Raw genomic sequence first — 24,419 nt, 5'->3', positions numbered from 1 at the left:
TGCTGGACACTTCAACGCAAGAGTTGGTCCGTCTGACCAGACCTCAAGACAAATCCTGGGAAAATTTGGACAGGGTCACAGATGCGAGAATGGGCAGAGGTTGGTAAACTACGCCTTGATGAATCAACTTGTTATCACCAGTACCATATTTTAGCACAAACCTAGCCACCTCTTAACTTTGCATTCAAATGACGGTGTCACTAAGGCCCAAATTGGCTTCATTCTCGTACGCCAGCGCTGGAGAAGCTCCTTGCAGGACTCTAGCTCTTTCAACGGTGCGGACACAGGCTCGCAGTCTGGGTCTGACCACAGGCTCTTCGCAGCAAAAATTGTGCTACGTCTTGCAACTCTAAGAAAAAACAAGCCCGAAGTCGGCTTCGATGTCGGTAAACTTCAAGACAAAGAAGTGCGGCAGGCCCTCGACTTGGAACTAACTAATCGGTTTGACGACCTCAGCTCTGATGAAAACCTAACCCCTGATAAGAGATGGGAGACTTTTAAAACCAGGATGACAGAGACTACCGATGAGATCCTAGGCCGAGCAAAAATCAAACAACAACACTGGATAACCGCTAGGACCCTGTCAATAGTCAGTGAGCAAAGACAAAAGAGGGGGGGCCCTAAAGAAGAAACAAAGGAGTTATGCATACAGGTAAAACGCTCTGTTCGGCTGGACATTAGCCAATTGTGGGAAGATACTGCCAAGTCATTAGAGAAAGCAGCACGCTTACATGGCACCCGCAAGCTTTACCAGAGGATGAAGGAATCTGTTGGTAAGAAAGCTACTGTCTCAGAAATAATCAAAAACAGATCAGGAAAAGTCATTAGTTGTCGGAAGGAACGTTCAGCAAGATGGAAGGATCACTTTCAGTTCCTCCTAAACCCATCCCCTTCATTTGCTCATGATGCCTTCCCACTTTCCGTCTCTAAAGAGCCTTACGATATCTAGCTGGATACACCGACCAGAGCCAAAATACTAAAGCGATCAAGACCCTAAACAACCACAAAGCCCCAGGTGAAGACGGCCTCCCCCCGGAACTATACAAAAAATGCCCTGAGGTCACTGCTGAACAACTCTATGGCATTCTCGAAGAAGTGTGGAGGACCAACACTTTCCCAAAAGATTGGAAGACATCAGTCATCCTCCCTTTCCATAAGCAAGGAGACAAAATGGAATGCAAAAACTACCGCGGAATAAATTCCATAGACATTGCAGTCAAAATATTCGGGATCATACTCTTGGACCGTTTCAAAGGGGCAAGGGAGGAAAGAACTCGAGGAAATCAAGCCGGCTTTCTACCACGTAGAGGCTCTACTGATAATATCTTCGCCTTTCGCCTCATTATCCAGCAGTTTGAAACGTCTCTGGTTGAGTTTTGAATAAAACAAGGGCGTGTCCTCTCTCCAACTCTGTTTAACTATTGCATCGATTGGGTGCTTGAAAATGCTCTATTGTCTCATCCGGGATTGCAGATTGGACAGAATCTCTCACTGACTGACCTCTATTATGCAGATGATGTCGGCCTCCTGTCAGACCCTATAGAAGTCCAAAACATGATTGACAGTGTTGTGGTCTGGGCAGACCTGATCGGCTTGAAAGTCAGCACAGAGAAAACAAAATTCATGGCTATTAACCACGACACAGGACCATTCCCACTAACTGTCAACCAAGTTCACCAGGAAAAAGTCAATCGTTTCACATATCTAGGCTCCCAGCTTTGTACTGACGGATCTTCCGACGCTGAAATACAACAGAGAATACAGAAAGCGCAGACAGTCTTTGCCTCCCTTCGGAAACCATTATGGAATTGCCGCGAAATCAGTGTCCGAACGAAAATTCGAATTTACATGGCACTAGTCCGTACCGTTCTCCTTTACGGGTGTGAAACATGGTTGGCACTACAGCAACTACAGCAAGAGAATACACTTAAGGTGTTTGAGCATACTTTACTGTGAAGAATTCTCAGAGCAGAGCTACGTGACCGTATCTCCAAGGCGAATATAAGTCGAATGTGCAATATTCAGAGAGATGTTGTGCTCACTATTAAAGAATGCCGTTTGAAATGGTTGGGCCATGTATTACGGAAACCAACAGAGTATCTGCCATGCCAAATACTTCTATTGAGCCTATTAGCTGCTGGAAGAAACACCAAGGAGGACAGAGGAAGAACTGGTGGAACCTGGCCAAGTCTAGACCTTGAACCACTCGGGGGTTTCAGAAAATTCGGTCACAGACGGTCAACACAGTGGCTCGCTTTTGCAGAGCAGCTGGAACAAGATCAAACAACATGGTCCAAGAAGGTCTCTAAGATCATCGATGCCGGGCGAGGTGGAAACGCCTGATTCCCGCCATAAGTACACAAGTAAGTTCATTTCTTGGAAAAATCAAGATCCCATTTTGCTTCTAAGTGGCACATTTATTGATTCGAAAATGGAATTTCAGATCTGGAAGAGCCACTGGTCCAAAGTACCAACGGAGAAGCCGAAGACGGCCATTTTGGCTCTCAACAGCTGTCAGGAGCAGATTCTCCCGAACATCTTTGCATTGCTTACAATCCTTGCGACGATTTCAGTTTCAACATGCAAGGCAGAAAGAATCAAACAGTTTGTGGTAACGAACTGTAGTAAGGAGCGATCCGGCTCAATAGTAAACGAAATTCTAAAAAACAGATACATCAAAAGAACCACTTTTTCATGCTGATTTTAAATATATAACTTTCATCAAATTTAGTCTTTGTCATCAAAAGTTACGATCCTGAGAAAATTTGCATTGTTTTGGAAAATAGGGAGTAACACCCCCTAAAAGTCATAGAATCTTAACGAAAATCCCACCATCGCATTCAGCGTATCAGAGAATCCTGTAGCGATAATTTTAAGCTCCTATCAACAAAAATGTGGAATTTCGTATTTTTTGCCAGAAGGCAGATCACGGATGCGTGTTTATTTGTTTGTTTGTTTTTTTTCCGGGGTGATCGTATCGACCAAGTGGTCCTAGAATGTCGCAAGAGGGCTCATTCTAACGGAAATGAAAATTCCTAGTGCCCTTTTTAAGTGACCAAAAAATTGGAGGTCATCTAGGCCCCCTCCTACGCTCATTTTTTCCCAAAGTCAACGGATCAAAATTTTGAGATAACCATTTTGTTCAGCATAGTCGAAAAACATAATAACTATGTCTTTGGGGAAGACTTACTCCCCCACAGTCCCTGGGGAAGGGGCTGCAAGCTAAAAACTTTGACCAGTGTTTACACACAGTAGTGGTTATTGGGAAGTGTACAGACGTTTTCAGGGGGATTTTTTTGGTTTGGGGTGGGGTTGAGGGGAGGGGGCTATGTGGGAGGATCTTTCCTTGGAAGAATACGTCATCGGGGAAGAGAAATTCAATGAAAAGGGCGCGGGATTTTCAAGCATTACTATTGAAAAAAACAATGAAAAAATAAAAATGAAAAAGTTTTTCAATTGAAAGTAAGGAGTAGCATTAAAACTTAAAACGAACAGAGATTATTACGAATATGAGGGTTCTAAAAATACTTTAGCATAAAGAGCAAGGTATTTAGGAGGTGATAAATACCTCGCTCTTTATGCTAAAGTATTTTTAGTAATTTCAACTATTTATTCTACGGTCTTTCTAATCAGGGGTCATTCTTAAAGAATTAGGACAAAACTTAAGATTTAGTATAAATATCGAGGTATTAACGAGGGGAAAAACCCCCTCATATACATAATAAAAATGTAAGAATATAAAAGTTTGTTACGTAAGTTAAGTCTTAAGTTACGTATATTTTCTATTAATAAAAACGTTCGTTAAAAATTAAAAGTTCTAGTTGCCTTTTTAGGTGACCAAAAAATTGGAGGGCAGCTATGCCTCCTTCCCCACCCCTTATTTCTCAAAATCGTCTGATAAAAACTAAGAGAAAGCCATTTAGCCAAAAAAAATTAATATGCGAATTTCATTTTAATAGTTTATGTGTGGAGAGCCAAAATCAAATATGTATTAATTCAAAAACGTTCAGAAATTAAATTAAAAAAACTAGTTTTTTCAACTGAAAGTAAGGAGCGACATTAAAACTTAAAACGAACAGAAATTACTCCGTATATGAAATGGGTTCTCCATCAATGGGTCAATCCATCGCTCTTTACGCTAAAGTTTGACTGTTTGCCACAATTCTACTTTTTAAAACAATTAAAAATTTTAGCGTAAAGAGTGAGCATATATTTCTTTTCATGTTTATCCCAAAATGACCAAAAAATTCAAGGAAAACTCAGAGATCAAACATATTATTTTATTGGCGACGAATGTATGCAATTTAAAAACAGCCTATAGCCTATACCAGAGCTTCTTAAACTGTGGGTCGCGACCCCCAGGGGGGTCGTGAGACTACTGAAAGGGGGTCGCAAAGATCTGATACTTTTCAATCATTATAAATAAGATTTTAAAATTAGTATACACACTACGTACAAATGTAAATACAAATAAAAATCATAAAAAATACTATTGTAGTTTTATTATAACTTTTTTTTAAAAAAAAGTGGCAATGCAAAACTGTTATGTAGGGCCTATAAATGAAAATATGGAAGTAGCATTTAAAATAATAAATACAACGCGCTCCTCGATTTTCAACTGAACCTTCGACATTGATGTCTGGCCGCCGGCGTCAGTGTTTGCAAGATAACTTAGTGATTATAAGTACCCAGACGCCTCGTCGCCTTACAGCTTACACATGCTGTTTGTACTTCAGTTTGGACTCAGATTTGTCTTCGTAGTGACATGTGTGTATTTACTGTGTAATTTTCAGTTGGTGTTTTAATTATTACGTTAAAGTTCAACAACATTTTGTTTAATTATTTATTATTATTTATCCATCATGGATAAATGGCTAATTAAAATTCCAACTAATAAGTCTGCCACGCCGTCACAACCAAGTTGCAGTGCTTCAAATCCGACTTCTAGCAAAACAAAAAAAAAGAAAATATGACTAATTATATTTGCAGTATGGCTTCACATGCTCTTCTCACAACAATGAAGAAGAACCAGTGTGCTTAATTTGCAAAGAAGTTTTGGCTGCAGAAAGCATGAAACCGTCAAAACTGCAACGACATTTGAATACTAAACATGCAACGTTATCAAAAAAGCCAATAGAATATTTTGAGCGTCTTTTGCAAACATCAAATAAAGAAAAGAACCCTTTGGAGAAGTATGTTACTTTGAATGATGAATATCTATTGGCATCGTATGAAGTTTCGTATTTGATAGCAAAAACGAAAAAGCCTTTTACTATTGGAGAGCAACTTTTACTACCTGCAGCTATAAGAATGTCTGAAATTGTTCATGGAAAACAGTATGCTGCTGAAATTAGTAAAATTCCATTATCAAATGACACTGTGTCCAAAAGAATGTCAGACATTAGTAATGATCAATTTCAACAGCTTCTTATGAGGCTTAAAGACAGCTCAAAGTTTGCAATACAACTGGACGAGTCGACAGACATTTCAAAAATGGCACAGTTGTTACTTTTTGTAAGATATATTTATGAGGGAAGCATTTATGATTCACCGAGAGGCACTTAAACACTGTGTTTTTTGATGCAGTCAAAATCATTAACTTTTTTAAAGTCGAGCACTTAATAGTCGATTGTTTAAAAATTTGTGCATTGATATGGATTCGGATTATACAAGTTTGTTGCTACATGCTGAAGTTAGGTGGCTATCAAGAGGTCGAAGTTTGAAACGATTATTAACTTTAAAAGATGAAGTTCTTATATTTCTTACAGAGCAAAATTCTAATTTGGCCGATTATTTTCACGATAATTTATGGCTTCTCAAGCTATGCTATTTGGCAGATATTTTTGATAAAATCAATGATATGAATTTATCAATGCATGGAGTCTGCGTTAATATGTTTATGTTAAAAAAATAAACTTGAGGCCTTTCTTAAAAAATTCTTATATGGAAGAACAGAGTGGAAAGTGGATCGCTCGAAATGTTTCCATTTACTGACGAGTATATAATTAGTAACAATATTTCAAAAAAAAGATAATCCTATAACAAAAATTATAGTTAATCTTTTGAAGGATATGGAAGTTTACATGCATAGGTATTTTCCCAATGATATCGATACACAACAATGGATTTGCAATCCATTTTCAATTGAAATGGAAGAAATTAATTTTTTAAACTTAAAAGCACAAGAAGAATTTGCCGAATTAACAAGTGGTACTACCTTGCGACTCAGATTTTCTCAAGTGCCTGTGCATGAATTTTGGATAGAAATCAAATCAGAATACCCCTACTATCGGAAATGGCAATGAACAAATTACTGCCATTTTGTACAACACATTTATGTGAATCAGCCTTTTCCACATTAACTTACATAAAATCAAAATACCGTTCAACTTTAGTAAACGTTGAAAATTTATTACGATCTGCACTAACTCAACTTGAGCCTAGATTTAATTATCTGTGTAAAAATAAACAATCACATCCGTCACATTAATATTGTTTGATGTTAATAATATGTTTTTTTTATTAAAAAAACTGTTACAAAAGTTTATTTTTTCTATTGAATATATAGATGTAGTTTTATGTTTTCTTATAAAAAAATTGTTACAAAAGTTTATTTTTTCTATTGAATAAGTATATATATATATATATATATATATATATATAGTTTTATGTCATTCTATTTATTGTGTTTTATTATGACCGATATCCCGTCAACGTTTCCAATTATATGTATATATATATATATATATATATATATATATATATATATATATATATATATATATATATATATATATATATATATATATATATATATATATATATATATATATATATATATATATATATATATATATATATATATATATGTGAAATGAATGGGTACGTATTCTTTAATCCTTATTTTATTTACATTGTAAAATAGTGCAATATTACATCTACATCTACGGTTAATATATATTTCATTATATGAAGGAGGGGGTCGTTTAAAATTTCCTAAGCTTGAAGGGGGTCGCTATATAAAAGAGTTTAAGAAGCCCTGGCCTATACAACCAGTCTTATTCTATAGATTAAAACTTGATTTTACACGTTTTTTTCCAATTTAATCAAACAGTTCGTGGTAACGAACTGTAGTAAGGAGAAACCCGGCTCAGTAGTAACCAAAACTCTAAAAAATGGATTTTTTGCTAATTTTGATACCAATAGCTACATCAAAAGAACCGCATTTTAATGCTGATTGTAAATATTTAAGTTTCATCAGGTTTAGTCTTACCCCTCAAAAGTTGCGAGCCTGAAAAAATTTGCCTTATTTTAGAAAATAGGGGGAAATAATCCCTAACAGTCATAGAATCACACCATCACACCACTTAACGAAAATCACACCAACAGATTCTGCATACCAGAGAACTCTATTATAGAAGTTTCAAGGTCCTATCTACAAAAATATTGAATTTTGTATTTTTTGCCAGAAGGCAGATTACGGATGCGTGTTTATTTGGTTTTTTTCCTCAGGGGTGATCTTATCGACCCAGTGGTCCTAGAATCTTGCGAGAGGGATCATTTTAACGGACATGAAAATTTCTAGTTCCCTTTTTAAGTGATCAAAAAATTGGAGGGGGCACATAGGCCCCCTCCCACGCTAATTATTTTCTCAAAGTCACCGGATCAAAATTCTGAGATATACATTTTATTCAGCGTAGTCGAAAAACCTTGTAATTATGTCTTTGTAGACGACTTACTCCCCCGCAGTCCCCGTGGGAGGGGCTACAAGATACAAACTTTGACCAGTGCTTACATATAGTAATGGTTATTTGGAAGTGTACAGATGTTTTCAGAGGGATTTTTTGGTTGGAGGGGGGGGGGGTGAGAAGAGGGGGATATGTTGGGGAGACTTTCCTTGGAGGAATTTATCATGGGGGAAGAAAATTTCCATGAAGGGAGTGCAGGAATTTCTAGCATTGTTAAAAAAAAAAACAATGAAACAATAAATATGAAAAAAAATTTCAACTAAAAGTAAGGAGCAGAATTAAAGCTTAAAGCGAACAGAAATTATTACGCATATGATAGAAATTGGGACAAAATTTAAGCTTTAGTGTAAAGAGCGAGGTACTGACGAGGGGTTGAACCCCCTCATATACGTAATAAAAACATGAGAATGCAGAAGTTCGTTACGTAAGCTAATTTATAAGTTACGTATATCTTTACTAATAAAAACATTGGTAAAAAATGAAAAGTTCTAGTTGCTTTTCTAAGTAACCAAAAAGTTGGAGGGCAACTAGACCCCCTCCCCTGCTCCTTTTTTTCTCAAAATCATTCGATCAAAACTATGAGAAAGTCATTTAGCCAAAAAAATAAATATGCAAATTTCGTTTCTGTGTTCATCTGTGGAGAGCCAAAATCAAAAGATGCATTGATTCAAAAGCATTCAGAAACTAAATTAAAATAAACACGTTTTTTTAACGGAAAGTAAGGAGCGAAATTAAAACTTAAAACGAACAGACATTACTTCTTATGTGAAAGGGGCTTCTTCTTCATCAGCGCCCGCTCTTTACGCTAAACTTGTTTTACTGTTTTAAAAAGTATAGTTAAGAGAAAGAGTCAAACTTTAGTGGAAAGAGCGGGGCGTTGATGAAGAGAATTTCCATGAGGTGGGTGCAGAATTTTCTAGCATTGTTTAAAAAAAAATGAGAAAATAAATATTAAGCAAAGTTTTTTCAACTGGAAGTAAGGAACAGCATTAAAACTTAAAACGAACAGAAATTATTACGTGTATAAGGGGGTTTGTCCTCCTCAATACCACGCTCTTTGCGCTCTTTGCACAAGTATTTTTAGTAATTTCAACTATTTATTCTACGGCCTTTGTGATTCAGGGGTCATTCTTAAAGAATTGGGATAAAATTCAAGTTTTAGTGTAAAGAAGGAGGTATTGACGAGGGGGTAATTCTCATAATGTACATAATAAAAATATACAAGTATAAAAGTTCGTTACGTAAGTTACTTCGTAAATTACGTATATTTATTACTATTAAAAACATTAATAAAAACAGTTCTAGTTGCCTTTTTAAGTAACCAAAAACTGGAGGGCAACTAGGTCACCTCCCCGCCCTTTTTTATGAAAATAGTCCGATCAAAACTATGGGAAATCCCGTTAGCCAAAAAAAAACTAAAATGCAAATCTAGTTTTAATTATTCATGTGCGGTGTGCAAAATCAAAACATACATTAATTCAAAAATGTTCAGAAATTAAATAAAAAAACAAGTTTTTTTTAACAGCAAGTAAGGAGCGACATTGAAACATAAAAAGAACAGAAATTATTCCGTATATGAAAGGGGTTGTCCCCTCCTCAATTCCTCGCTCTTTACGCTAATTTTTTTTTATTGTTTTAAAAAGTAGAGTTGTGAAAAAGAGTCAAGCTTTAGCGTGCAGAGCGGGGCGTTGAGGAGGGGACAACCATTTTCATATACGGAATAATTTCTGTTCATTTTAATTTTTAATGACACTCCTTGTAAGCAGTTAAAAAAAAACTTTTTTTATTTAATCTCGTTATAAATTCATTTATTTTGCTGGCTAGCAACTGAAAACAAGTGAGTTTAATTTTAGTATGGTCTAATTAACTAATCAAACTTTAGCATGGGTAATTTAAAGATAAAATTTGAAAGGGAGGACGGACAAAAATTTTTTCAACAGAAAGTAAGGGCCAGTATTAAAATTTAAGACGAACATTAATTAGCCTATTATATTAGGGGGGTGGCTCCATATTGCTCCTTTATTACGAATAAGCTAACAGGCGTTTCTTAAATTGTTTAAACAATTATTCTGTTTTCCTTTCGGGGGGAGGGGGTATTTACCCCGGAAAATACCCACATGGCTGATTCATCTCCAATCACTTTTGACTTATAAAAAAGGACTAGGCCTACTTCTATCTGCAAAAAAGTTTCTTTTTTTTCTTAAGTGGGAAACAAATAAAGAAGTTTGGGCGTTACCTATATATATATATAAAATTGTACGTGACAACTTGAAAAAGAACCACCCAAACATTTAAGTTCTTCATAAAATTCTCATAAAAATATTTTTTGCATAAAATATTTTCCACACATTGGGATTCTTCGTGATCTTGAAAGGATCAGACCTTGAAAAGAAAAGACCGATCTTTCTTCAAATATAGGTAAAATAAAGGAGTAAGCTATTTATGAGATGGAATCGTAGCCTATGCAAAAAAAATTCTGGAAGGAATCCACAACAATAATTTTTTTGTATTAAAATCGTCCAATCAAAAATTTGAAATAGTGTCCTACTTTCAATGGATGTAATGAGAGAAAGGTTGAGATGGCTCGGGCACGCTTTGCGGAAGAAGAATGACATATTGCCGAAGATTGTCCTTTTTGGCCACCCGTTTAGGGCTAAATAGAAAGCTGGTCATCCGCGTTTGGGGTGAGATGATGTCATAAAGATAGGTTTAAAGGAAATGGGAACTTTCTGGAAGGTTGTAAAGAGGGAAGCTTTGGATAGATTGGGATTGAAGAGGATCGTGGGCCAAAGGCGGCTTGGTGCTGCGATGATTTGTTAGTAGTAGAAGTATTATTTTTTTCAGGGTTGTTGAAAGGCCAAATAGCTATACCCTTGGAGATACCACGGTCTCCCTGGGAATAGGTCTAAGTTATTAAATTTGCCAATTGCTTACGTAGCCTATTGTAGGGAAGTATACATACATTTCTTGAGTGGGGGGGTATTTTCTGCTAGGGAAGTTTTTCACGAAGAGAATTTCCCATAGGGAGGGAAGTTTCTAGGGGACGCCTTTTTTATGCTCTTTACAAATATAATAATCGCTTCTATCGTAAATTCAAATTTAAACACTTTTAGACCTAACCCAACCTAACCTAACTATAAATAATTTTGGCACTGAGAAAACGTAGTATTATTTTGTTGAAAACGACCGAGAAAAAAGCGCTGAGAAAACGTTGTATTATTTATTCAAAAATGACATACCCTTATATGGAAAATTCGTCCTTTTTAAGAGCTAAAAAGTTGATTGATTAAATTTTAATTTGCGATAGAAGCGATTATTATATTGGTAAAGAACATAAAAAAAAGGCATCAAATGATATGTTCACTTTATTGGTAAGTTAATTATATGTACTGTGATACATTTAGCACTTGTGTGGAAGGTTACCCTTTGAAAAAGGAACGAATGAGGGTCTGGCTCCTAGCCTGTACCCATTCCCTAGATTTTCTTTCACCAAACCTAACTCAACTACTTCCCAAAATGGCAAAACGCCCGTCATCTTGAGTTTTACCAAAGAGCCAAATACAAAAAATTATACCTCTTCGCCACAATTTTATCCAAAATATTACTTAGAAAACTCAAAAGCAATAGACAAAACATCGTAATTCTTACCTGACACTACAAAGCTCAACTGAACTGATTAAACAAGTGAAATTATCCTTTTGTTTAGCATTTAGCACATAATTTTCTCTTCAAGAGTAGCAACAGTTAAATACTGGGATGTTTAATCCAATGTGTCAAGATGAAAATGTTTCAAAGAGTTTGTAGAATTTTGATACCAATAGATACATCAAAAGCATTAGATTTTAATGCTGATTTTAAATATATAAGTTTCATCAAGTTTAGTCTTACCCATAAGAAGTTAAGAGCCTGAGAAAATTTGCCTTGTTTTCAAAAAAAGGGAGAAACACCCCTTAAAAGTCATAGAATCGTAATGAAAAATCAAACCATTAAATTCAACATATCAGAGAACCCTGCTGTAGAGGTTTCAAGCTCCTCTCTGAAAAAAATGCCCCTCTTTGACAAAAAAATGTCCCTCTCTGAAAAAAATGTCCCTCTCTGAAAAAAAATGTCCCTCTCTGAAAAAAATGCCCCTCTCTGAAAAAAATGCCCCTCTCTGGCAAAAAAATGGATTTTTTTTTGCCAGAAGAAAGATTAGGGATGCGTGTTTATTTGTTTATCTGTTTCTTTGTTTTTTTTTCAAGGGGTGATTGTATCAACCAAGTCGTCCTAGAATGTCGCGAGAATGCTCATTCTGATGGAAATTAGAAGTTCTAGTCCCCTTTTTAAGAGACCAAAAAAATTGGAGGTCAACTAGGCCCTCTCCCCCGCCCCTTTTTTCTCAAAATCATCCGATCAAAACTTTGGGAAAGCCATTTCGCCAAAAAAAGCAAAAATCAATATGCAAATTTCGTTTTATTATTCACGTACGATGAGCCAAAATCAAAACCTGCATTAATTCAAAAACTTTCAGAAATTAAATAAAATGAAATTAAATAAAAATTAAATAATTTTTTTTACTGAAAGTAAGTAGACATTAAAACTTAAAACGGACATAAATTATTCCGTATACGAAAGGGGTTGTCCCCTCCTCAACGCCCTGCTCTTTACGCTAAAGTTTGACTCTTTGTCACAGTTGTACTTTTTAAAACAATAAAAAGAAATAAATATAGAAATAATCCAGCGGACACTGGATAGCATTATTGATTCAAGTTTTATTGTTGTAATTTCCATTATTTTCTTACTAAAATATATTTTCATCATATTTTGGTATATTTCTTTATGAATAACCTAATTTTAGTTCTTGAATGTGTTTGGTATAATGCGTATGTGCCACTCAATAAATTGAAAATACATTACCATTGCTTCTAGGCTAACCATTTTTATATCTGATTTTCACAAAGAACAAAATCTCTACCTGTGAAGTTCTATTCTTCAAATGAGTTTGATTCTGATTCGTCTGATGGCAAACATCTTTTCTTTCGTTCATTCATTCATTTCAGTCATTTGAGAATTGCTCAACTTATAACTTATATATTCATATAAAAAGTTTCGAACTCTTTGGTTGTTCTATTACTATGCCTTACAAAATTAGTTCCGCAAACATTGCGAAGTTTAGTTGCGTGGGAGAATCTTTCCATGGAGGAATTTCCCGTGGGGGAAGGGAATTTTTCACAGAGGGGGAAATGGATTTCACAACATTATTTAAAAAACAATCAGCAATTAAATATAATTTTTTTTAAACTTAAAGTAAGGAGTAACTTTAAAACTTACTGTGAACAGAAATTATTACGCATTTAAGGGGGGTTGCTTCTCTTCAATAGCTCGCTCTTACGCAAAAGTTTTTTTATTATTTAATTTTAAAAGAGGCTATTATTTGAATTAAACAGCTTTTGTGATTCAGGAGTCACTCTTAAATACTTGAAACAAAAATCAAACTTAGGTTATTATAAGGTTATTATTAGTTACAAAACGGAAAATTAATATGCAAATTCCCTTTTAATTATTCGTGTACAGTGAGCCAAAATCAAAACCTGCATACATTTAAAACGTTCATAAATTAAATATAAAAAACAGTTTTTTTAACCAAAAAGTAAGGAGCGGCATTAAAACTTAAAACAAACACAAATTATTCCGTAAATGAAAGGGACTGTCCCCTCCTCAAGGTCCCACTCCTTACGCTAAAGTTTTTTACTGTTTTAAAAAGTAGAGCTGTGAGCCACAATTGAAACCTGCATTAGTTCAAAAACGCTCAGAAATTAAATTAAATAAACAACTTTTTTAACTGAAAGTAAGGAGCGACATTAAAACTCAAAACGAAGAGAAATTATTCTTTATATGAAGGGGTTCGTTCCTCCTCAATACCTCGCTCTTTATGCTAAAGTATTTTTAGTAATTTAAAAGGGCTATTTATTCTAATTAGATGGTCTTTGTGATTCAGGGGTCACTCTTAAAGGATTGGAACAAAATTCGAACTCTACTGTAAAGAACGAGGTATTGAAGAGGGGGCAAACCCCCTCATATACGTAATAAAACTATACAAACATAGACGTTCGTTACGTAAGCTAATTTGTAAGTTGCGCATTTGTATAACTAATGAAAACGTTCGTAAATAAAATTAAAAGTTCTAGTGGCTTTTTTAAGTAACCAAAAGTTAGAGGGTAACCAGGTTCCCTTCATCACCTTTTTTCAAAATCGTCCAATCAAAACTTTGAGAAAGCCATTTAGCCAAAAAAAAAAAAAAATTAATATGCAAATTTCGTTTTTATTATTCATATACGGGGATCCAAAATCAAAACCTGCATTAATTCAAAAACGTTCAGGAATTAAACAAAACAAAATTTTTTTAACCGAAAGTAAGGAGCGACATTAAAGCTTAAAAAGAACAGAAATTATTCCGTATATGAGGGGATTCGTCTTCCCCTCAATACCTTGCTCTTTACGCAAAAGTATTTTCAGCCATTTCAAAAGAAATATTTATTCTAATTAAACGGTCTTTGTGATTCAGGGGTTATTCTTAAAGAATTGAAACAAAATTTGAACTTTACTGTAAAGAATAAGGTATTGACGAGGGGACAAACCACCTCATATACATAATAAAGACATACGAGTATAGAAGTTCGTTACGTAATTTAATTTGTAAATTACGTATATTTATTACTAATAAAAACTTTCGTAATTAAAATTTCTAAAAGTTCTAGTGGCCTTTTTAAGTAACCAAAAAAATTGGAGGGTAACTAAACCTCCTCCCCTGCCCCTATTTCCCAAAATCGTCCGATCATAACTTCGAGAAAGCCATTTAGCCAAAAAAAGAATTAATATGCAAATTTCGTTTTAACTATTCGTGTCCGGTGAGCCAAAATCAAGATCTATTAATTCAAAAACGTTCAGAAATCAAATAAAAAAAACAAGTTTTTTAACTGAAAGTAAGGAGCGACATTAAAACTTAAAACGAACAGAAATTGTTTCGTATATGAAAGGGGCTATCCCCTCCTCAACACCCCGCTCTTTACGCTAAAGTGTTTTATTGTTTTAAAAATAGAGTCATGAGAAAGAGTCAAACTTTAGCGTAGAGAGCAGGGCATTGAGGAGGGGACCGCCCCTTTTATATACCGAATAATTTCTGTTCCTTTTAAGTTTTAATGTCGTTCCTTACTTTGAGTTAAAAAAAAACATGTTTTTTATTTAATTATGACTGGATGGAAATATTTCAACCCAATAAGAATGTGAAAACAATAATTGAAAGAAGCTGAAACTATGCAAAATTGCTTTAATTACAAGCCGTCTAATGTTCCTACTGAATTATCAGAGAATACTTTTTGTTTCAATATATTCGTTACGGGTTTATTTTTTTCGGGAGGGGGGATTCATTTCCCAATAGAAAAGGTTTAATGTACATATTGCTGTAAAACAAAGAAGATGTAGTCTTCAGTGTCAAGGATTTTGTGCAATTTAACGTATTTCCCCTTTTGAGATAAAATGAAATTTTAGACCCTGACGCTGATTAAATAAAAAAAAACTAGTTTTTTAACTGAAAGTAAGGAGCGACATTAAAACTTAAAACGAACAGATATTACTCCGTATATGAAATGGGTTGTCCCCTCCGCAATCCCTCGCTCTTTACGCTAAAGCTTTTAATTGTTTTAAAAAGTAGAATTGTGGCAAAGAGTAAAACTTTAACGTAAAGAGCGAGAAATTGCGGAGGGGACTCCAATTTTTTTAATCACTTAAAAAGGGCACTAGAACTTTTCATTTCCGTAAGAATGAGCCCTCTTGCGACACTCTAGAACAATTTGGTCGATACGATGACCACTGGAAAAAAAAACAAAAAAAAAAAAAAAAAAACACGCACCCGTGATTTGTCTTCTGGCAAAAAATATGAAATTCCACATTTTTTTAGATAGGAGCTTGAAATTTTTGCTGTAGGGTTCTCTGATACGCCAAATGCGATGGTGTGATTTTTGTTAAGATTCTATGACTTTTAGGGGATGTTTTCCCCTATTTTCCAAAATAAGGCAAATTTTCTCAGGCTCGTAACTTTTGATGACAAAGACTAAATTAATTGACTTATATATTTTACTTATATATTTAGAATCAGCGTGAAAATTCGATTCTTTTGATGTATCTTTTAGCATCAAAATTCCGTTTTTTAGAGTTTCGTTTACTATTGAGCCGGGTCGCTCCTTACTACAGTTCGTTACCACGAACTGTTTGATTCTGACTTTATTAATAAACATAGTTACAGGTTTTTGCAATTTACAACTACTGCAAATACAAATACAATTCGAAGTAAAAGTAAAAAAAATAATAGTGCCTTTGGAGTTTGCTGTTCGATGTTTTCTTCTTTTTTTGGGGGGTAAATGGGCATCCATTTACATATAAAAAGGGGGTGAAACACGATTTGAGGTAGGATAAAGTAGACGTAGTCTTCAATTTCAATTATTGTGTGCATTTTAACATATTTTCCCTTTTAAGGGGGGGTGGAGGTCTGTAGATCATCTGCAACCAGCTTCCTTAAAGAGATTTGAACTTGCTCTTCCCTAGCAATACACAATGCTAAGAAATAAGTCTTACAAATACGTCAAGTTCTGCCCTTGTCAAGAATATACAGACGGTCTCTCTTGGGTTGTGCTTATTCACAAGAGGGTTCATTCAAACGGAAATTAGAATTTCTCGTGCTCTTTTTAAGTGACCAAAAAGAGGGCTACTAGGCTCTCTCCTTTGCTCATGTTTTTCCCAAAGTCACTGGATAAAAATTTTGAGATAGCCATTTTGTTCAGCATAGTCGAAAAATCTAATAACCATATCTTTGAGGATGACTTAATCCCCCACAGTCCCCGGGTTAGGTGGGAGCATATTTCCATGAATGATATCTACATCCCCCACAGTGGGGCTTGCGTGGGAGGATATCTCCATGAAGAAATTTTTTATTGGTGAAGATAATTTTCCGTGAAGGGGTGCCGCCGGATTTCCCAGTATCAAACAATTCGTGGAAACGAACTCCTATCTACAAAAATGTGGAATTTTGTAATTTTTGCCAGAGGACCGATCACGGGTTCGTGTTTATTTGTTTTTTTTTCCCAGGGGTGATCGTATCGACCACGTGGTCCTAGAATGTTGCGAGAGGGCTCATTCTAACGGAAATTAAAAGTTCTACTGCCCTTTTTAAATGACCAAAAAATTGAAGGGCACCTAGACCCCCTCCTACGCTCATTTTTTCCCAAATTCAACGGGTCAAAATTCTGAGATATTCATTTTGTTCAACATAGTCAAAAAACCTAATAACTATGTCTTTAGGGACAACTTACTCCCTCACAGTCCCCGGAGGAGGGGCTACAAGTTACAAACTTTGACCAGTGTTTATATATAGTAATGGCTATTGGAAAGTGTGCAGACGTTTTCAGGGGAATTTTGGATAGGGAGGAGATTGAGGGGAGGGGGTTACGTAGGAGGATCTATCCATGAAGGAGTTTGTCATGGGATGAGAGGATTTTCATGAAGGGGTGCAGGATTTTCTAATATTATTTAAAACAAAAAACAATGAAAAAATAAATATGTAAAATGTTTTTTCAACTGAAAGTAAGGAGCAGCATTAAAACAAAACGAACGGAAATTATTACGCATATGAGGGGTTCATTTCCTCCTAAATACCTGCTCTTTACGCTAAAGTATTTTTAGTAATTTTAACCATTTATTCAAAGGCCTTTGTGATTCAGGGGTCATTCTTAAAGAATTGGGACACAATTTAAGCTTTAGTACAAAGAGCAAGGTATTAAAGAGGAGGCAAACCCCCTCATATACGTAATAAAATATACGAATATAGAAGTTCGTTACAGAAGTTAATTCGGAAGTTACGTATTTTTTTTTTAATAAAAATGTTCGTAAAAAATTAAAAGTTCTAGTTGCCTTTTAAGTAACCAAAAGACTGAAGGGCAACTAGGCCTACTCCCCCACTCCTTTTTTCTCAAAATTGTCCGATCAAATCTAAGAAAAAGCCATTTAGCCCCCCCCCCCCCAAAAAAAAATGCAAATTTCGGTCTAAATATTCATGTGCGGAGAGCCAAAATCAAAACATGCGCTAATTCAAAAACGTTCAGAAATTAAATTAAAAAAAAAAGTTTTTTAACTGAAAGTAAGGGGCGACATTAAAACGAACAGAAATTACTCTGTATATGAAAGGGGTTGTTCCCTCCTCAACTCCCCCCTCTTTCCGCTAAAGTTTTTCACTGTTTTAAAGAGTAGATTTGAGAGAAAGAGTCAAACTTTAGCGCAAAGAGTGGGGCTTTGAGGAGGGAACAAATTTCTGTTCGTCTTAAGTCTTAATGTCGCTCCTTACTTTCAGTTAAAAAAACTTAGTTTTTTTTTATTTAACAAATATAGTATTTAAAAAACAATCAGAAATTTGCATGCTATCAATGCTACTACAACTACTACCATACTATTCCGTGTACATTATTAAGGGGAAATTTGAACTAAACCAAAAGACGCTATGTGCATGCACATTGTCAAAATAGTGTATCTCAAGAGCTGATTTGGGTATTGAGTTGAAACTTTCAGAGAATAATTAAAGGGGGGAAGATTATGTCACCAAAAGACAATATGTGTACACTAGTTATGGGGAGGAGGAATTAAAAGGTCTTTTAGAACATCTTAATTTCTGGGGTCTCGTGTGGGTGAAATTATTCCGGGCAGTATGAATATCAAATCGGTTTATGAACCTTCTCTACGTTGGATCTAAAATTATACCGAGTGTCTCGCTCGAGCAAAATAATGGTGAGTCTGCGCAGTTTATTCCTGAAGAATGTGATGTCAGCTTATAATGAAACCAGTAAAATTAATTAAAGCATTTGAAGTTGTTAAAAATATGAAAAATTATGCAGCCAGATCTCAACTCATTGCTCTAAAGGTTTTCCGTGGTGTTTACCCTGTGATCTGTAGGAATTCGTGTTTTAATTTATGAGTGTTTCAAATTAGGAGTGTAAAAAAAAAACTGGTGAAACCTTTGTTTTAAGGTGGTAACTCTTAAATATATGAGTGAATTGTGAACTTCCTTGAGTTAAGACTATTTTTTTCATTCTACTTCATTTGGCTTTAGGAAAGCGATGTCGATCAAGAAAGCCATTTTATTTTAAAGTCATTCATTAATGATGCATTGGTCTGTGGTCTGAAAAATGCGTCAGTATTCTTAGACATCAAGAAGGCCTTTAACTGCGTGGAATGTTATTTATTGGTGAAAAAGTTGGAGAATTGTGGTATTTGGGGTAACTTATTGCAATTATTAAGTTCTTTTCTGAATAAACGGACCCAGTGCGTAAAAATAGGGGATTTTAAATCAAGTGACCAAAATATAAAACGTGGCGTTTCTCAAGGATCAGTTCTGGGCCCCCTATTGTTTTTATCTATTTAAATGATTTGGATAAATGGCTGGTAAGCTGAGGTCTGTTAACTAGTCTAGTATCTAAAGTTGAGGCTATTTTACAGAGCTTTGCAGATGATACTCATTATACTTTGGCTGATAGGACAAAAAAGGAGCTGCTAAATCTTTTGAAAAGTGGTATGCTAAAAGTTGAAAAATGGATGAGACTGAATAAACTAAAGTTGAACCACAAGAAAAGCTACTTGGTGATAAATAGTACATTTCATTATTATTATCCTTGGATTGAGCAGATTCAGTTAAGTGAAAACATCATCTTACGTGCTAAATCAGTGAAGTTTATTGGAATTGTACTGGACGAGTGCATCAGCTTTAAGAATCATGTCCATCACATTTCTGCCAAGATTGCTCATCGGAATAATAAGAAAACTTAAGCATATTGTCCCAGATAATACCCTAAGGACATTTTATTTCCCTCCTATACATACACAGCTAGTAAGTTCTAAAACAATTTGTTGGCAAAATGCTTCAGCGGTCTTTTCTTTACCGGTTTCAAGTGTTCACAAGCGTAATACAACGATTTCCAGTCAGTGTAGGAATCCTAAAGTAGTTACTACGCGATCAAAGTTTTTTGTGTCCCATGCTTGTCCCAGTGCCTATAATACTTTACCACATAATAAGTTCGTAAGTTCCGAAGTTGGCTGAAAGACCATTGTTTTAGAGTTTATTAGAAGGATGGGTGATGAGTTCTCTGGTTTCTTTATTTATTAAGTTAGTCAAATTGTTTGATCTTTGGTTTGCTGGATTGATGATGGAAGGTATCAAATGGTTTTTTATTTGATTTTTTGTCGTTTCTTTTTTTGTTTTTGGTGTTTAATTGTCATCACCTTTCATAAGTTGATTTATATATAGGTCTAGAGGGATGATCGTTTTACCTAAAAAAGCTTTGCTCCAGGTTTTATTTTGTCTATCGTTGATGAATAAAACCCTTCTTTCTTAAAAAAGAAAAAAAAACAGGGATGACAAATTGCCGAAGATTGTCCTTTTCGGCCAATTGTTTATATTAAACAGAGAGAAGGTCGTTAAGGTCGTTCGCGGTTGGGGTGGAACGATGTCATAAAGAGTGATTAAAGGAAATAGGAATTTCATGGGAGGGTGTAAAGAGGGAGGCTTTGAATAGACTGAGATAGAGGAAGAGCGTGCGCAGTTGTGTTGGCCTTAGGTGGCTTGGTGCTGCTGTGAATTGTTAGTAGTTGTAGTTGTACAGCCAAGAAATCAGCCCTAATACCACTTAAGGTCGTTAAGGTCGTTCGCGGTTGGGGTGGAACGATGTCATAAAGAATGATTAAAGGAAATAGGAATTTCATGGGAGGGTGTAAAGAGGGAGGCTTTGAATAGACTGAGATAGAGGAAGAGCGTGCGCAGTTGTGTTGGCACTAGGTGGCTTGGTGCTGCTGTGAGTTGTTAGTAGTTGTAGTTGTACAGCCAAGAAATCAGCCCTAATACCACTTAAAATCATACAGATCAATGCTGTAAGAAAAGACATTAGCATGTATTGTTATGGAAGAAAAGAAAATCGACGAGTCAGGCTCCGAGAAAAATTTTGCAACATAGCATAGGGAAACAGCAATTGGCTAGTTAATTAGGCATGTAAAGCACCCAACAAACTCACAACTATTCTTTTAACGCAAATTAAATAATTCTATGTATTAGTGAAAAATTTGCAAAACAATTTGTGACGAATTTCGAAATACTAAAACACCGAATATGATATCCACCGAATATAATTTATTAATGTCCATATCATAATAATACAATGAATGTAATAATACACATCAAATATATTTTGCATTGTATGTTTTGTAATGCTAGTCACTGTTCTTGAATTGCATCAGTACAATGACATAAGTGGCAAGAATAGATGCTACCTGAAAAAGAACACAAAATTTAAGAAAGGATAGGTCCTAATAGAGTTCAATTTCATATCGGAAGCCAGATTCTACGAGGCTCAATGAAATGTCTCTATGCGAAAAAATAAAGTCAGTTCTTCGGTAAGCGAGTCAGGTGTTTCTCTATTTTGGGACGGGGCAGCAGGTTGCTAATGTCGGTACCCGAGAAATGTAAAGGTATATCAAATGCTATTTTAGCTATTTAGATTGCTATTTTTGGTACTCAGAAAAAAAATTGAGTAGGTTAGGTAATATTATACTATCTACACATAGAAAGAGCGGTAGTGGAGTCATTAGGCCTGCTTGTTTAAACCGGTGTGCTAGAAAACAGTGGTCAATAATGTAGATAAAAAACTGACGGATCTGTATAGATAGAAAAAATCAAATGCAATATCTGATATATATATATATATATATATATATATATATATATATATATATATATATATATATATATATATATATATATATATATATATATATATATATATATATATATATATATATATATATATATATATATATATATATATATATATATATATATATATATATATGTACATATATATTTATATATATATATATATATATATATATATATATATATATATATATATATATATATATATATATATATATATATATATATATATATATATATATATATATATATATATATATATATATATATATATATATATATATATATATATATATATCATTGATATTCGAAAGAAAAACAGAAAAAGTTTTTAAAGAGTTTCCGCTCCTTGATACCAAATTACAAAACTTTCTCTTGGCAAAAAATCATTTAACTGACAGTTTCCAAGGAGTACAAGGACATAGAAACTCAAATTTGCCTCTTCAGTTCCAGGAGATATTTTCCTGCTCTGTTTTATTAATAAGATTTTATACGGTACTTGAAGTAGCCAGCAATTATCCCAACTTTACTCGTCTTTAGGTCCTCATCTTAGCAATCAGTTACCCCAATTTAGATCCCAAAGAAGAGTAGCAGCTACCAGATTTACATCAAAAGGAGCACACAATTCTAGTGAGAATCTTCCTCATCGAGGTTAGTATTTGGTTTATCCTGATCAAACAGTTCGTGGTAACGAACTGTAGCAAGGAGCGACCTGGCTCAATAGCAACCGAAACTCTAAAAAATAGAACTTTGATACTGATAGTTACATCAAAAAAGTTGCATTTTATTGCTGATTTTAAATATATAAGATTCATCCAGTTTAATCTTACTCATCAAAAGCTATGAGTCTGAAAAAATTGCTTTATTTTAGAAAATAGGGGAAAACAACCCCTTAAAGTCATAGAATCTTAACGAAAATAACACCATCAGATTCAGCGCATTAGAGGACCCTATTATAGAAGTTTCAAGCTCCTATTTGCAAAAATGTGGAATTTTGTATTTTTTGCCAGAAGGCAGATCACGGATGCGCGTTTATTTGTTTGTTTATTTTTTTTGTTGTTTTTTTTTCCAGGGGTGATCGTATCGACCCAGTGGTCCTAAATTCTTGCGAGAGGGCTCATTCTAACGGAAATTAAAATTTCTAGTGCCCTTTTCAGTGACCAAAAAAATTGGAGGGCACCTAGGCCCTCTCCCACGCTAATCATTTTCAAGCCATTTTATTCAGCGTAGTGAATAAACCTTATAACTATGTCTTTGGGGACGACTTACTCCCCCACAGTCCCGGTGGGAGGGGCCACAAGTTACAAACTTTTAACAGTGCTTACATATAGTAATGGTTATTTGGAAGTGTGCAGACGTTTTCAGGGGGATTTTTAGGTTGAGGGGGGGGGGGGTGGTTGAGAAGAGGGGATATGTTGGAGAACTTTCCTTGAAGAATTTTTCATGGGGGAAGAAAAGTTTCATGAAGGGAGCACAGGATTTTCTAGCATTGTTTATATAAAAAAAAACAACGAAAACAATAAATATGAAGCAGTTTTTTCAACTGAACGTAAGGAGAAGCATTAAAACTCAAAACGAACAGAAATTATTACGCAAATGATGGGCTCACCTCCTCCTAATACCTCGCTCTTTCCGCTAAAGTATTTTTAGTAATTTCAATTATTTATTCTACGGCTTTTGTGATTCAGGGGTCATTCTTAAGAAACTGGGACAAAATTTAAGCTTTAGTGTAAAGAGTGAGGTACTGACGAGGGGGTGAACCCTTTCATATACACAATAAAAGCATGAGAATTCAGAAGTTCGTTACGTAAGTTAATTTGTAAGTTACGTACATCTTTTACTAGTAAAAACATTCTTAAAAAATTAAAAGTTCTAGTTGCCTTTTTAAGTAACCAAATAATCGGAGGACAACTAGGCCTCCTCCTCCGCTCCTTTTTTTCTCAAAATCATTCTATCAAAACTATGAGAAAGCAATTTAGCCAAAAAAACTTGCAAATTTCGTTCTAATTATTTATCTGCAGGGAGCCAAAATCAAAACATGCATTGATTGAAAAACGTTCAGAAATTAAATAAATAAAAAAAAACAATTTTTTTTTAACGGGAAGTAAGGAGCGACATTAAAAATAACTTGTTTTTTTTTTATTTATTCGAAACAAAGATGAAATATTTGCTACTCCAGCCAGTAATATTGCGTTTAGAATAAATCCAGTGTCCTGCTTAAGTGCAGATACAATATATTATTGGTAATTCTCTTTGTAGAGGCATTCGTGAAGTCTTTTTTTTTTTTATTTAAGGAATCAGATATCTTTACTTTCAATGAAATGCATCTGCCAGAATTCGTAAAGCGTTTTCACTCCATTATACATGGGAACAGTGGTAGTGGAGTCGTTAACCTGCTTGTTCAATGGTAAGTAATGTAGATGAAAAAAAATGATTAAATGATTGATCTGTATAGATATACAAAAATGAAATATAATACATTATATATATATATATATATATATATATATATATATATATATATATATATATATATATATATATATATATATATATATATATATATATATATATATATATATATATATATATATATATATATATATATATATATATATATATATATATATATATATAACTGACCCCAACACCTAGTTTGTGGGGGCGCTTCGCGCCCCCCCAAGCCCCCCCGCGCGCGTAAGTCGTTACGCGCCATAAGAGTTATGCGCCATTGTAGTTGTGTCCCTATGTCCCACCTGTGAATATAGATATATATATATATATATATATATATATATATATATATATATATATATATATATATATATATATATATATATATATATATATATATATATATATATATATATATATATATGTTTTTAACTACG

General features: G+C 34.4%; 3 protein-coding genes across 9 annotated transcripts in view; 1 reads left to right on the top strand and 2 right to left on the bottom strand.

Moving 5' to 3' along the window:
* Window positions 1-12,707, bottom strand: part of LOC136027569 (uncharacterized) — a gene marked incomplete at its 3' end in the record, with an annotated part of 143,508 nt that extends 130,801 nt beyond the window's left edge. Inside the window, 1 exon segment of the mRNA XM_065704947.1 lies at window positions 12,645-12,707. Coding sequence (XP_065561019.1) covers window positions 12,645-12,665 — 21 coding nt within the window.
* LOC136027568 (microtubule-associated protein futsch-like) overlaps window positions 1-24,419 on the top strand; it is a 682,876-nt gene that overhangs the window by 288,829 nt on the left and 369,628 nt on the right. The window lies entirely within an intron of this gene.
* The window catches only part of LOC136027571 (putative gustatory receptor 28b), a 28,505-nt gene continuing 25,015 nt past the window's right edge, over window positions 20,930-24,419 (bottom strand). The window contains exon 3 of the mRNA XM_065704951.1: window positions 20,930-21,086. Coding sequence (XP_065561023.1) covers window positions 21,027-21,086 — 60 coding nt within the window. The 3' untranslated portion in view covers window positions 20,930-21,026. The remainder of the gene's footprint in view (window positions 21,087-24,419) is intronic.

Source organism: Artemia franciscana, chromosome 5 (genome assembly GCF_032884065.1).
Source record: "Artemia franciscana chromosome 5, ASM3288406v1, whole genome shotgun sequence".
Classification (NCBI taxonomy): domain Eukaryota; kingdom Metazoa; phylum Arthropoda; class Branchiopoda; order Anostraca; family Artemiidae; genus Artemia; species Artemia franciscana.
The sequence above is the reverse complement of the archived record's forward strand: the minus strand, read 5'-3'. Positions and strand labels throughout refer to the sequence as shown.